Source organism: Lithobates pipiens, unplaced genomic scaffold (assembly GCF_037356315.1).
Source record: "Lithobates pipiens isolate NorthernLeopardFrog02 unplaced genomic scaffold, aLitPip1_a1.2 Scaffold_8, whole genome shotgun sequence".
NCBI lineage: Eukaryota > Metazoa > Chordata > Amphibia > Anura > Ranidae > Lithobates > Lithobates pipiens.
This window is the reverse complement of record NW_027507903.1, coordinates 180,936,758-180,952,843: the sequence shown is the minus strand read 5'-3', so window position 1 is coordinate 180,952,843 and position 16,086 is coordinate 180,936,758. Positions and strand designations below refer to the sequence as shown.

At 44.8% G+C, this 16,086-nt stretch overlaps 1 protein-coding gene across 1 annotated transcript in view; it reads right to left on the bottom strand.

Annotated features, from left to right (window-relative positions):
• The window catches only part of ABCD2 (ATP binding cassette subfamily D member 2), an 81,965-nt gene extending 69,001 nt beyond the window's left edge, over window positions 1-12,964 (bottom strand). Inside the window, exons 1-2 of the mRNA XM_077472669.1 lie at window positions 11,892-12,964; window positions 1,754-1,934 (exon numbers count right to left, since the gene is read on the bottom strand). Coding sequence (XP_077328795.1) covers window positions 1,754-1,934; window positions 11,892-12,803 — 1,093 coding nt within the window. The 5' untranslated portion in view covers window positions 12,804-12,964. The remainder of the gene's footprint in view (window positions 1-1,753; window positions 1,935-11,891) is intronic.
• Between the last annotated feature and the right edge of the window lie 3,122 nt (window positions 12,965-16,086).

The window sequence follows — 16,086 nt, the reverse complement described above, 5'->3', positions numbered from 1 at the left end:
AAATGGGAACAGATATTGGTCTTTTTATTGTGTAAATGACAAAATATGAACTGCTGAGCCATTACAGGCTTAGGAGCATTAACAATCCATAGAATTTTGTTAGAGGGTGAAGAAAAATGATACGATTGATTGAGTAAAAGGATAAACACAATCTATCAGAGTGATTGGTGTCTCCTCTCTTTTATTGGTAAAATATTCACTTGCCTTACATCTTTGCACAGACAACCATGCTTGCATGGTCAATCATAGCTGTGGCCAGTGAAAGGTCTCTGGGATTTATTAACCACTTGACCTCCAGAAGATTTATCCTCCCCCTTTCAAGACCATGCCTTTTTTTGTGGTACGGCACTGGGTTATTTTAACTGACAATTGCACAGTCATGCAACGCTGCACCCAAATAAAATTGATGTCCTTTTTATCCCACAAATAGAGCTTTAATTTGGTGGTATTTGATCACCTCTGCTTTTTTTTTTTTCCTATAAACAAAAAAATATATTTTTTTTTACTTTCTGCTATAAAAGATAAAAAATTGTAAAATCACATTTAGGCCAATATGTATTCTGCTACATATTTTTGGTAAAAAAAATCCCAATAAGCGTTTAACTGGGTGAAGACTGCATTTGATCAAACAAGCATAATATTCATCTTGTCCGCAGTCATTAAGAAGGCACTACTTCAAAACTGTGGCCTCCTTCTATTTTTCTTAAATTTCAACATGTCTTTTGCATGAACTGGGTGAAGACTGCATTTGATCAAACAAAGAAAAACTCCCTCAAATGGTTTATAAACAACAACAAAAAAAACAAATGTCACATTTATATATTAAAACTTACATTTTATGAATAAATCCACAAATATATATTTCCACTTACTGTACTTTAAAAAACATATACTGTATTAGTAAATGTATACTGCATAAGTAAATTTATAGGCCAATATAAAAGACTCACACTATATTCAAGTATGTATTCATTTAAAAAATATCCAAACAAACATTTATACACTTCCTGAATCTGTCCTGATATTAGCTTCAATACAGCAATACTCAAACGAGTAGTTTGCGTCGGCTGTTTGAAGGAGGATATCGTTGTTATGGCAGTAGCTAGCTGCCATAACCCTGGTATCCCCTTCTTCTGTAGCGGGCAGCTGCGGAGGCGATCACGTTTTGTCACTAGCTGGGTATGGAGACGAGTGGCCACCACCCATCACCATACAATTGCTGGGTGGAAGCGACGTCAAAACATCACTTCCACCCACAGCTCTTAAACGGCCATTTTTTTTAAATAGTTTTTTTTAAATGACAATTTTTTATTTATTTATTTCTTTTTAGTACATTTTAGTCTAAATATGAGATCTGAGGTCTTTTTGACCCCAGGTCTCATATTTAAGAGGACCTGTCATGCTTTTTTCTATTACAAGGGATGTGTATATTCCTTGTAATAGGAATAAAAGTGACATTTTTTTTTTTTTAAACTGTGTAAAAATAAAACATAAAAGGTAAAATAAATAAGAGGAAAACATTTTTTAAACGCGCCTCATCCCGACGAGCTTGCGTGCAGAAGCGAACGCATACGTGAGTAGCGCCCGCATATGAAAATGGTGTTCAAACCACACGTGAGATATCGCTGCGATCGGTAGAGCGAGGGCAATAATTCTAGCCCTAGACCTCCTCTGTAACTGAAAACATGCAACCAAAGTGATCACTTTTATCAGAAAGCCCTAGATTCTGAACTAATAAAAGTATAGAAATTACCTCCATCTGCAAAACCTGTTGCGGTGATGATGGGCACAGCAACCATAACCAAGCCGCTTCCGCTCCACACATATTTCATCAAGAACTGCTCAATCATGACATACCACAAACGTTTAGACAAAATAAGATTCATTTGATCTGCTAGTGCCATATAACTTTTTTGAAGTTTTGCCATTTCTACCTAAAAATGAAAAAACAAAACAAAACAAATCTTAAGTGATAATAATATATTACAGAAGGAACATAAAAGCAATTTTATAATAGCAGTTATTGTTACAAATGAACAAACCGTCCTGAAATTAAGGTCGTTATTATAATACAGGATTTATACAGCACCAACAGTCTGTGCAGCACTTTGCAACATGAGGGTAGACAGTTACGTTAAAGTGACCCAGTTGGAGGTTACCTTTGATGTCCTTCTTTTAAAAATGCAAGTTTCCTGGCTTGACTTAAAGGGGTTGTAAAGGTAAATGTTTTTTCACCTTAATGCATTAAGGTGAAAAAACATCTCACACTGCCTGCGCCCCCAGTCCCCCCGTTTTACTTACCTCACCCCTCGAAAGCCCCCGCCGTCCTCTTCGCTGCTCAGCCTGGCCCACTGATTGGCTGGAGTGGATTGATTGAAGGCAGCACAGCCATTGGCTTGCGCTGCTGTCAATCACATCCAATGACGCGGCACGCCGGGGGGGGGGGGGGCGTGTGATACAGCGAGCGGCTATAGCCACTCGCTGTATCACGGGAGCACGCCTGCAGGTGCTTCTCACCATGCAAGGGAGCTCGCATGAACGTGAGAAGTACCTGCGGGAGAAGGCAGAGACAGCCACCAAGGGACCCCCAGAAGAGCAGGTTCAGGGCCACTCTGTGCAAAACGAGCTGGACAGTGGAGGTAAGTATGACATGTTTGTTATTTAAAAAAAAAATAATTTACTTTACAATCCCTTTAAAGTAGAACTAAGGCTACTTGAACACTGAGGTGGGAGTGCGTTAGCGGTAAAGCGCCGCGAGTTTTAGCGGTGCTTTAACTTAGTTGAAGCTGTGCTTTTTGGCGCTTTTTGCCCCCGCAGTGTAAAAGCACTCGGGCTTTCACACTGGGGCTGCAGGGGAGGCATTTTTCAGGCTCTATTTTGACACCCCTTTCACACCAGGGCGTTTTGCAGGTGCTATAGCGTTAGAAAGAAGCTGCACCATTGTGTGTAGTGTGAAAGCCTCGAGGGCTTTCACACTACAGCGGTGCGCTGGCAGGATGTCAGAAAAAAGTCCTGCCAGCAGCTTCTTTGGAGCGGTGAAGGAGCGGTGTGTTTACCGCTCCTCCACCGCTACTCCCCATTGAAATCAATGGGGCAGCGCTGTAATGCCACCGGCAAAACGCCGCTATTGCGGCGTATTGCCGGCGGTTTTAACCCTTTCGCGGCCGCTAGCGGGGGGTAAAAGCGCCCCGCTAGCGGCCAAAATGCGCCGCAAATCCGGCGGTAAAACGCTGCTAAAAATAGCGGCGTTTTACCGCTGACGCAAAGGGCGGTGTGGTGTGAAAGGGCTCTTAGCACCTGAAAAACGCCTCAGTGTGAAAGAGGTCTTACAGCCAAGGAGGCTGCTATATTAGCCTCTGTCTGATGTGCAGTTGCCATGGTGGTGCACATGTAATGAATTTTGATACCAGTCATTTGATAGCTTGCCAGTTCAGCTGAGATCATACATAAGCATACTAGTAACTCTTTTCCTGCTTACACACGGTCAGATTTTCTGATAGAAAATGTTCGATGGGAGCTACTTGTCGGAAATTCTGACCGTGTGTAGGCTCCATCGGACAATTTCCATCGGAATTTCCAACACACAAAATTTGAGATCTGGATCTCAAATTTTGCGACAACAAAATCCGACGCACAAAGTTCTATACAGTGGTGTGAAAAAGTGTTTGCCCCCTTCCTCATTTCCTGTTCCTTTGCATGTTTGTCACACTAAAGTGTTTCGGAACATCAAACCAATTTAAACAATAGTCAAGGACAACACAAGTAAACACAAAATGCAATTTGTAAATGAAGGTGTTTATTATTAAAGGTGAAAAAAAATCCAAACCATCATGGCCCTGTGTGAAAAAGGGATTGCCCCCCTTGTTAAAACATACTATAACTGTGTTTGTCCACACCTGAGTTCAATTTCTCTAGCCACACCCAGGCCTGATTATTGCCACACCTGTTCACAATCAAGGCATCACTTAAATAGGAGCTGCTTGACACAGTAAGGTCCACCAGAAGATCCTTAAGGCCGGGTTCACACCGCTGCGATGCGGGAACGCCGCGAATCCGCGGCGTTTTCCCGCATCGCATTACTCCCGCCGGCAGTTCACACTGCCCTATGCGGACGGCTGGGAGTGTCAATGATATGTTAATGACACCCCCAGATCCGTCCGCATATCGCAGTGCGATCTGCTGACTCGCACAGGAATCGGATCGCATGGTGTGAACCCCCATGCGATCCGTTTCTGTTGCGGACCAAAAAAAGGGTCCCGTGCGAGTTTGCTGCGGGAGCGATGCGAATTCAGCCATACTATCTGTATGGCTGTACTCGCATCGCTACAGAGATCGGATGTGATTTGCGGTGCAAATCACATCCAGATCTCCCCCCGCAGCAGTGTGAACCCAGCCTAAAAGCTACACATCATGCCGAGACCCAAAGAAATTCAGGAACAATTGAGAAAGAAAGTAATTGAGATCTATCAGTCTGGAAAGGGTTATAAAGCCATTTCCAAAGCTTTGGGAATCCAGCGAACCACAGTGAGAGCCATTATCCACAAATGGCGAAGACATGGAACAGTGGTGAACCTTCCCAGGAGTGGCCGGCCGCCCGCCCAAAATTACCCCAAGAGCGCAGCGACGACTCATCCAAGAGGTCACAAAAGACCCCACAACAACGTCCAAGGAACTGCAGGCCTCACTTGCCTCAGTTAAGGTCAGCGTTCATGCCTCCACCATCAGGAAAAGACTGGGCAAAAATGGCCTGCATGGCAGAGTTCCAAGGAGAAAACCACTGCTGAGCAAAAAGAACATCAAAGCTCGTCTCAATTTCTCCACAACACATCTTGATGATCCCCAAGACTTTTGGGACAACATTCTGTGGACCGATGAGACAAAAGTGGAACTCTTTGGAAGGTGTGTGTCCAAGTATATCTGGCGTAGAAGGAACACTGCATTTCATAAAAAGAACATTATTACCTGGAATCACTTGCCGTGATAAAAGGAACTATGAATTCTGCTGTCTACCAAGAGATCCTGAAGGAGAATGTCCGACCATCTGTTCGTGTACTCAAGCTGAAACGAACTTGGGTTCTGCAGCAGGACAATGATCCTAAACACACCAGCAAGTCCACCACCGAATGGCTGAAGAAAAACAAAATGAAGACTTTGGAGTGGCCTAGCCAAAGTCCTGACCTGAATCCTATTGAGATGTTGTGGTATGACCTTAAAAAGGCCGTTCATGCTCGAAAACCCGCTAATGTAACTGAATTAGGACAATTCTGCAAAGATGAGTGGGCCAAAATTCCTCCAGGACGCTGTAAAAGCCTCATTGCACGTTATCGCAAACGCTTGGTTGCAGTTGTTGCTGCTAAGGGTGGCCCAACCAGTTATTAGGTTTAGGGGGCAATCACTTTTTCACACAGGGCCATGATGGTTTGGATTTTTTTTCACCTTTAATAATAAACACCTTAATTTACAAATTGCATTTTGTGTTTACTTGTGTTGTCCTTGACTATTGTTTAAATTGGTTTGATGTTCCGAAACACTTAAGTGTGACAAACATGCAAAGGAACAGGAAATGAGGAAGGGGGCAAACACTTTTTCACACCACTGTACATGCTCGGAATCAAGCAGAAGAGCCGCACTGGCTATTCAACTTCAATTTTCTCAGCCCGTCATACGTCACCGCATTCATGACGTTCGTAATCTCCGACAACATTGTGTGACCGTGTGTATACAAGTTTGAGCCAACATCCGTCGGAAAAAATCCATGGGATTTTTTAGTTGGAATGTCCGATCGTGTGTACGTGGCATAAAGCCCCATTCAGACCTGAGCGATTTTCTGCTTGAGGCTTGTAGCTCTAAAAATGCTCAACAGGCCAAATCCCATTAATTTCAATGATCCCTGTTCACATCTGAGCGTTCTGTCACCTGAAGCAAAACGCCTATCCCTCAAAAAAGTACATAAGCTTCTTTTTGGCAGATTACTGTTTTTGGCCTCACAGACTTTAATAGAAATGCCTGACTTGAGCATTTTATGAGCTTTTTGTCACTCGTTTTATGCTAAAACAGCAGCTCTCAACCCCTAATATCCTCTCCCTCTTCTCCCCCTAGTGGTTTCTATTGGCTAAACAAAAACGCTTCTAAACACTTTAACCACTTCCCGCCTGGCCTATAGCAAAATGACGGCCTGGCGGCGGTTCAGTTATCCTGACTGGGTGTCATATGACATCCTTCAGGATAACAGCCACTGCGTGCCCGTGGGGGTGCGCATTGCGGCGATTGGTGGTGCGGTGTGTCAGTCTGACACACCGCTACACCAATCTTGGTAAATAGCCTCCAACGGAGGCTCTTTACTACATGATCAGCCATGTCCAATCACGGCTGATCACAATGTAAATAGGAAGAGCCGGTGATAGGCTTTTCCTCACTCGCGTCTGACAGACGCGAGTAGAGGATAGCCGATCAGTGGCTTTCCTCACGGTGGGGGTTCTGTGCAGCCCCCCCTCTGATGAGCACACTGGGCTACCAGAGACGCCGCTAGGACCACCAGGGAAGGGTCAAGATTCAACATGTGGCTGGCCGGGTATGTACCCCATGGCCATCCACATGTTCAAATGAATGCCCAATCTGTGCCAATCAGTGCCCACAAGTGGCACCAGTATGTACTACCAGCAATGCTACCCATCAGTGTCATCAGTGCCACCCATTAGTGTCATCAGTGCCACCTATCAGTGCCCATCCATGCCCACCTATCAGTGCCCATCCGTGCCACCTATTTTTCATCTGGTGATCCAGCCAGTAAGTCTGTTGTTTTTCAAAAGGACCAGCTCTCCAGCAGAATGTATGGATGAGACAAAACATGTTACACTAGCAGAGGTGCTTACAATGATCAGCCTTTATTTTTTTTATGTAAAACCTTCATCCCAAAAGAAAAAAAATGGTTTGCTGTAACTACTTATAACATTATAGCTGGAGCTTGGTTTCAAACTTGCAGTGTGTGTAAATCTGCTAATACATCCAACTGTACATATAACTATCTCCTCCTCCCAGATTGACAATGCTGCTGTCCAAATGTGCCCCTGTGCTCCTTTATCCAGAGTGAAGGCACTCTAATACAGGAGGTGTGTTACTGGCCAGATCACCAGGTGAAAACAGAGGAAAAAAGCCTAAAAAGCTAATGCAGCCACAACATGCAATATATTACATTTTTGGTTTTGGGTTTAATACTATTTTAAGTCCAAGAGGGCCCCTGTGCAGCTGTACAATGCCATCTCTGCCTTTCTTAAAGAGGAACTCCAGTCCGGGCAAAAAAAAAAAATTATTAAGTCAGCATCTACAAATACTGTAGCTGCTGACTTTTATTATAAGGACACTTACCTGTCCAGGGATCCAGCAATGTCGGCACCCTGAGTCAATTCTTCAATGGGCTTTGGATGCAGGTGCCAACATCTTCACTAAGGGAAATCGGCGCTGCACTTTCTGAATGGTCCTGCCATCTTCTGGGGCCTGTCTATGTCCCAGAAGGTAGTGGGGATGGGCTGATTTAGACCTTAATTAGACAGGTCTCAAATTAAAGGAGAAGTCCAGCCTGGGCTTGTTTGGCTGGGATTCTCTTAAGGGTCACAGGAGTGCAATTAGTTTTGCACTCCTGTGACTTGTTTTCAGTGGAGAACAGACTGAAGTCTGCCTGGACTGATGCCTGTCTCAGCCTCTCAGCGAGCTGCTGAGAGCCTGAGACGGCTGCTCCCCATCCATTCATAGCTCAGCGCTCCAGTGAGTGTGGGGGGCAGAGCGGAGAGCTGCTAATTGACAGGCAGCAGCTCTCCGCTCATGGAGCCAAGAGAACAGAGTCTCTTTTGGTGAGCGCAGTGGTGAACGGTGGTGGGATTCACATAATATACCCAGGATTCACAAGGGTGAAGAAGAAGCACAATATAAGGATTGCATATTTAAAGCGGATTTCCACCCTAAAGTGGAACTTCCGCTTATCGGAATCCTCCCCCCCCCCTCCGGTGCCACAATTAGCACCTTTCAGGGGGGAGGGGGGTACAGATACCTGTTTAATACAGGTATCTGCACCCACTTCTGGGCATAGATATCAGCAGAATCTGCGGGTATTTATGCCACTTCCTGCAGGCCCCCGCTGTCTGCTGGGAAACACACAGATCCCAGAGACAGCAGGGACCGTCCTTATTGCGCAGTGCAACTCACGCAGTAGGGAACCGGGAAGTGAATCCACAAGGCTTCACTTCCTGATTCCCATACCCAAGATGGCAATGGCAGCACCCGAGAGCTGAGCAACAGATCGGCTTTGGGTGCCGACATCGCGGGCGCGCTGGACGGGTAAGTATCCATATCTTAAAAGTCAGCAGCTGCAGTATTTGTAAAAAAAAGACGGCGAAACTCTCGCATTAAAGTACTTTACACAGAATAGTTTGGATATATATGAACTTTGCATTTGTTGCAAACACAGATTTGGGTTGACTGTTGACTGACTGATCACTGGATGGATATTATTTTGCCAATTGTTAATTAGTAAGAGCACTAAATGTACATATTTTTGAATAGGAATTTATTGTCAGCCATTATTGGCACCTTTAGAAGAAAAGCTCAGGAAAGATGTATCCCTTTAAAATCTATGTATGTTTTCACAATGGTCCATTTCGCTTCCGTTGCAGAGTTAAAAATGCATTTTCGGTTAGTTAAAAAACCTGCACCAAAACTGCAACTCCCAGTTGAAATGCATTGAAAATGTAGCAAGAAGACATCAATAACGTGCGTTTTTGCGTCACATGACCTATGAAAAACACACCCTAAGCATAAGTAAAATTGTGTGTATTTTGCCTCCATTATCGCCACCTTTTTCTCTTATCGGCAAAATGCCGATAACACAATTTTTGGCAGATGTGTTTCGGTGGCCAACATTTCGGTGCATCTCTAAGGCTCCATTCACACCTAGGTATTTGGAGTCGCTGACAGAATTGCAGCAATTCCAGAATCGTGGCAAAATGTAGGATGTGATTGCGATGCCATTACTTATTAATGGCTCCCTAATCGTGGTGCGATTTTGCCCCAATTGGCGGCGATAAACCGTACTGCAATCGTGCAAAATCACAACGTGCTACGTTGTCACCCAAAATAAGCTCTCGCTCCTTTTTGACTAACAAGCTTTGCGCATTGCGATTTTTCTGCTATTGACGCACGATTTATCACCCATCAATCGTGGGGAAATCGCACCGTGATTAGGGTGCCATTAACAAGTAATGGCATCACAATCGCATCCCATGTTTTGCCACGATTCTGGAATCGCTGCAATTCTGTCAGTGACTCCAAACGCCTAGGTGTGAATGGAGCCTTAGAGATGCACCGAAAAATATCTGCCGAAAATGGTGTTATCGTCATTATCCCGATAAGAGAAAAAGGTACCGATAATGGCGGCGAAACACACACAATTTTACTGTGCTTATGGTGTGTTTTTCATAGGTCATGTGACTCAAAGACCACAGCAAAAACACACGTTATTGATGTCTTTTTGCTACGTTTTCAATGCATTTCAACTGGGAGGTGCAGTTTTGGTGCGGGTTTTCAACTGACCAAAAATGCAGCAAGCAGGATTCTGCAGTCAAAATATTCTGCGATTTTGCAATCAAAATATTTAACGCATTCTGTAAATAACATGTGTTTTAGTGAATTGACTACTTTTGAGATTAATACCACATGAGTTATTTTAACTCAAAAATACATGCAGTATTTATCTCTTATTGAATTGACCCCAAAGTCTGTTTATACCTGCTGGTCCATAGGGGTAAATGGAGGGTCCAATCAGTTTGGCTTAAAAAAATTAACAGGCGGCCCTGATCGGATTGTTCGTGTGAGAGGGCCTTATCCACACAGTACTTTAGGCAAAACATAAATAATACACTGGTCCTATTATTACTGACCACTAGACTTACCTGGATGTGTTTATAGACAGTATATCACACAAGTATGTACACCCCTCACATCTTTGAAAATATTTTATTAGAGCTTTTCATGTGACAACACTGAAGAAATGACACTTTGCTACAATGTAAAGTAGTGAGTGTACAGCTTTTATAACAGTGTCAATTTGCTGCCCCCTCAAAATAACCCAACACACAACCATTAATGTCTAAACCACTGGCAACAAAATTGAGTACATCCCTAAGTGAAAATGTCCAAATTGGGCCTAATTAGCCATATTCCCTCCCCGGTATTATGTGACTCTTTAACGTTACAAGGTCTCAGATGTGAATGGGGAGCAGGTGTATTAAATTTGGTGTTATCGCTCTCACTCTCTCATACTGGTCACTGGAGGTTCAACATGGCACCTCATGGTAAAGAACTCTCTGAAGATCTGAAAAAAAAAAGAATTGTTGCTCTACAAAATGATGGCCTAGGCCAGTGATGGCGAACCTTGGCACCCCAGATGTTTGCCATCACTGGCCTTGGCTATAACAAGATTGCCAAGACCCTGAAACTGAGCTGCAGCATGATGGCCAAGACCATACAGCAGTTTAACAGGACAGGTTCCACTCAGAACAGGCCTCGCCATGGTTGACCAAAGAAGTTGAGTGCATGTGCTCAGCGTCACATCCAGAGGTTGTCTTTGGGAAATAGACATATGAGTGCTGCCAGCATTGCTGCAGAGGTTGAAGGGGTGGGGGGGAGTCAGCCTGTCAGTGCTCAGACCATACACCCATCAAATTGGTCTGCATGGCTGTCATCCCAGAAGGAAGCCTTTTCTAAAGATGATGCACAAGAAAGCCCACAAACAGTTTGCTGAAGACAAGAAGACCAAGGGCATTGATTACTGGAACCATGTCCTGTGGTCTGATGAGACCAAGATAAACGTATTGGGTTCAGATGGTGTCAAGCGTGTGTGGCAGCAACCAGGTGAGGATGTATCTTGCCTACAGTCAAGCATGGTGGTGGGAGGGTCATGGTCTGGGGTTGCATGAGTGCTGCCAGCACTGGGGACCTACAGTTCATTGAGGGAACCATGAATGTAAACATGTACTGTGACATATTGAAGCAGAGCATGATCTCCTCCCCTTTGGAGACTGGGCCACAGGGCAGTATTCCAACATGACAACAACCCCAAACACACCTCCAAGACGACCACTGCCTTGCTAAAGAAACTGAGGGTAAAGGTGATGGACTGGCCAAGCATGTCTCCAGACCTAAACCCTATTGAGCATCTGTGAGGCATCTTCAAACGGAAGGTGGAGGAACGCAAGGTCTCACACATCCACCAGCCCTTTGATGTTATTGTGAAGTAGGGGAAGAGGACTCTGGGGGTAACCTGTGATGCTCTGGTGAGCTCCATGCCCAGGAGGGTTAAGGCAGTGCTGGAAAATAATGGTAGGCACACAAAATATTGACACTTTGGGCCCAATTTGGACATTTTCACTTAGGGGTGCACTCACTTTTGTTGCCAGCAGTTTAGACATTAATGGTTGTGTTGCGTTATATTGAGGGGACAGCAAATGTACACTGTTATACAAGCTGTACACTCACTACTTTACATTTTAGCAAAGTGTCAGTCGTTTTTTTCACATGAAAAGATAGAATAAAATATTTACAAAAATGTGAGGGGTGCAGTCACTTTTGTGAGATACTGTACCTGATATTACACATTCAGCATGTAGTCAACAATGGTGTAACCGTTGAAGGATAAGATTGCACAGCGACACAACAAACAAAATGACATCTGTGCCACACGCTGAGCCAACCATGCCTTTTGCGCTAGCGGTAGACGGTTTTAAATTTCTAGAGGAAAGAGTGCTAGATAATAAGGCGGGGGATGGGACCTCATCAGCATCACAATAGCAGCATCTTCACAGGGCCTCTCACGTTTCCCTCTTGGACTCTTCTCATCTTACCTTGTGCCCCCGGTAGAAGGCGATTTCTTCTACGTTGGCTATGATTCGAGAATGGACGTAACGCAGGTAGCCCTTCCTATGGGCTTCTTCGGCCACCAGCTTGCCGAATTTGGGGGAGCAGGCCTTGAGCACCTTGGCTGTTGCATAGACCACCAGGCCAGCCAGCATAGTAGGCCCCAGGGGATTAGCTCCTCTAGATCTAGCAGTCTGGATGAGGGTGTAGGAGGTGAGCACCACGTCCAGGATAGGCTTGGTCAGGTTGGAGTACAAGTGTGCTATAGACTGGGAGAACATCATAATGTCATCGGTCAGGGACTGGTCAGGGTTGGCCAGCCTGCCGTCCATGTTGATGATTTTATAATAGGTCTGATCGGCGAAGTAGGTCTGGTAGGCATGGTCCACCAGGCGGGTGCGCAGAGCCAGGGCCAGCTTACACTCCAGGTAGCGGATCGCGCTATTTACAAAGGTGGCGGGGATGGCGATGAGGAGCCATTTCATCAGCTGCAGCAGGAAGCTCCTCGGCTTCTTCTCCACGATGCTCTTCACGATCTTCCCGTCCAAACCCGCGACGTAGACGGACAGGAAGGTCCTGGAGACGAGCGCCACCGAGTGCACTGACAGCAGCGCCAGCTCCCTGCTCACCAGCCGGGGGAAGAGGATCTTCCGGAGCTCCAGCAGCTGCCGATAGAATTCCGCATTGATAGCGGGGGAGGAGGACGAGCTGCTCCCTCCATCCTGGCTCTGAGATTCATGTCTGCACGGACTGGGCTCCTTCCTGCGGAGCTGTCTGTATAGGAGAGGATAGAGAGTCTTCACTCCGTACACTGCGACCAGTACCAGGGCTGCCTTCTTCACCGCCGCCTCCTTCTTCTTCCATCGCACCCGATCGGCCGCCTGCAGCAGATGTGACATGTCTCCCCCCTGCCTGCCTGCCTGTCAGATCCGATCGCTGCTCTCCCCCCCCCCTCCTCCTGCTCTGCACTAAGCCGCGGTGCACAGATGTCCCCCGCACTGCATCATGACCTGCGGGAAGCGAGCTGTCAGCATAGTGACACATGCAATACACTGAGCATCTCATGTGCCTGCTCACAGCTCCTAGCCATAGGATGGAGCAATGACTCCGCCCACTCCACATTCATTCCAACGCTTCACCCTGTCATTCGCTTCTATTGTGCTCATCAGCCATGCCAAGTACCCAAAGGGGGTTATTTACTAAGGGAAAGTCCACTTTGCACTGCACGTGCACTTGGAAGTAAAGTCGCTGTAGATCCGAGGGGGACATGCGAGGAAAATAAAAAACAGCATTTTAGCTTGCACATGATTGGATGATAAAATCAGCAGAGCTTCCCCTCATTTCAGATCTACCCCTTAGATTTACAATGACTGCACTCCCAAGTGCACTTGCAGAAACGCTTTGGGGGTTATTTACGAAAGGCAAATCCACTTTGCACTGCGAGTGCACTTGGAATTGCAGTCGCTCTAAATCTAAGGGGTAGATCTGAAATGAGTGGAAGCTCTGCTGATTTTATCATCCAATCATGTGCAAGCTAAAATGCTGTTCATTTATTTTCCTCGCATTTCCCCCTCCGCTCTACAGCGACTTTACTTCCAAGTGCACTTTCAGTGCAAAGTGGATTTTCCTTTAGTGAATAACCCCCTATATCTTTCTGCAAGAAGATGGCAAACGCTTCATTTGGTGAATATTTATCTACACACGTTGACGTGCGTAATCCTCGATTCACACTGATCCATGCTTCATATTCCCACTGCACACGTTCCTGGTATAAGCTCTCAAGGTTTGGACACTGTCACTGATCACAGCTGCCTGTGCTGGAGCGATGATCAGTGATGTTCCCTCATTTGGAACAAAGTCCCCCTGTCCTCCTCATTTGTCCCTCATTTTGGTCTGATCTATATAGTTGTGTTATAAAATGCATTACTTATACACACCTGCCAACTTTTTGAGATGGGAATGAGGGACACCCATCAGCAAAAGTAGGTAGGCATAGGACACACCTCTTGCCACCCCCCCCTTAACCGCTTGCTGAACAGCAGCTGCAGTTTTACTATGGAAGGTTGGCTCCGCTGCACGAAATCACATTATTGTACGTGATCTCACGAGGCTGGCTAGCCCGCCATGAGCTCCGTGAGTCCGACAGCGGGTCCCATGGACTCGATGTCCGCGGGCATACCCGCGAACACATCACGGAGAGGAAGAACGGGGAGATGCTGATGTAAACAAGCATCTCCCTATTCTGCTTAGTGACACTGTCACTGATCACAGCTCCCTGTAATTGGGAGTGATGATCAGTGATGTGTCACACACAGCCCCCCCCCCCCCACAGTTAGAATCACTCCCTAGGGCACACATAAGCCCTACAGTGCCACCTAGTGTTAACCACTTCACTGCCAGTCACATTTACACAGTAACAAATGCATTTTTAATCCCACTGATCGCTGTATAAATGTGAATGGTCCCAAAATAGTGCCAAAAGTGTTCGATGTGCCTGCCATAATGTCGCAGTCACGATAAAAATCACTGATCGCCACCATTATTAGTAAAAAAAAAAAAAAATTTATAAAAATGCCATAAAACTATCCCCTATTTTTGTAGATGCTATAACTTTTCCGCAAACCAATTAATAAACGCTTATTGTGATTTTTTTTAACCAAGAATATGTAGAAGAATACATATCGACCTAAACTGAGGAAAACATTTTTTTAATATATTTTTGGGGGATATTTATTATAGCAAAAAGTAAACAATAATGCGTTTTTTTCAAAATTGACGCTTTTTTCACTTATAGCGCAAAAAAGAAAAAACAGCAGAGGTGATCAAATACCACCAAAAGAAAGTTCTATTTGTGGAGACAAAAGGACGTCAATTTTGTTTGGGAGCCACGTCGCACGACCATGCAATTGTCAGTTAAAGCGACACAGTGCAGAATCGCAAAAAGTGTTCTGGTCTTTGGCCAGCCAAATCCTCCGGAGCTGAAGTGGTTAAAGGAGCATCGAACAAAAAACAAGATTGGTTAAATCCACAAGTGCTTTTTTTACCACTACTAATCCGTTATATTGGCTTTTGGAATTTACAAATGCAGCAATTTAGAAATCAGATGAAAGGTTTAGCGCTGGAAAACACTTTTTGTTAGATAAAAAGTACATTTTATATACAGCTATATAGATCAGACCAAAATGAGGGACAAATGTGGAGCAATGAGGGTCAGAGGGACATTGCTCCAAATCAGGGATAGTCCCTCAAAATCAGGGACAGTCCCTCAAAAATCAGGGACAGTTGGGAGCTATGCTTTTATATCAAAAAGTGTTTTACAGCGCTAAACCTTTCATCCAATTTCTAAGTTGCTGCGTTTGCGTTTGTAATGTAAATTCCAGAAGCCAATATAAAGGAATCAAAAAGGAGAAAAGCTTTATACTTTTGCTAATAGGTGTTCCTCATTCCCATCTCAGAAAGTTGGGAGGTATGGTTTGGATACTGCAGCAACAACCAGCTGTATACTGGTTCAAGTCACAACGTAGATATATACCAGCACACCAAGGATCAGCGCAAAATGGCATCCAAACGGGTAGTTTATTGCATGATCACAACACAGGAAAGGTGCAACGTTTCAGAAGGGGTCCTGCGTGACTCCAAAACGTTGCACCTTTTTTGTGTTGTAATCATGCAATAAACTACCCGTTTGAATGCCACTTTGTGCCAATCCTTGGTGTGCTGGCAAATATCTGCGCTATGCACGTTTCAAAACGCACTGCTCTTGCAATCTGCAGTGGGTGTCAGTGCAATCTTATGACCCATACACACGATTCGAAAATCAGACAACAGATCATAAATTTTTTGGTTTTTTTTGCATGCTAGTCGCATATCAAAAATGAAGAAGTTACTAAAGTGACAAAAATTCTCATACAACAGAATACAAAATCAGAAGTGATGCAGTGTTGCCAACTGCCTGTATTGTTACGGACAGCCCGTAAAAACAGGTGATGGTGCTTAACCTGTCTTTTCACTTTGTATTATGGTAATACTGCAGGCCACAGCTGGCTCTGCAGTGTGTTTACTTTTATGATTTCTTTGATTATATTGATCTTATTCGTTCATCACGATCACACTAAGTTCACTTTTGGTTAAATAAGCACTATTGTCTTTGTCTGGTGCTTAGGTGAAGACACCCCTGTAGTG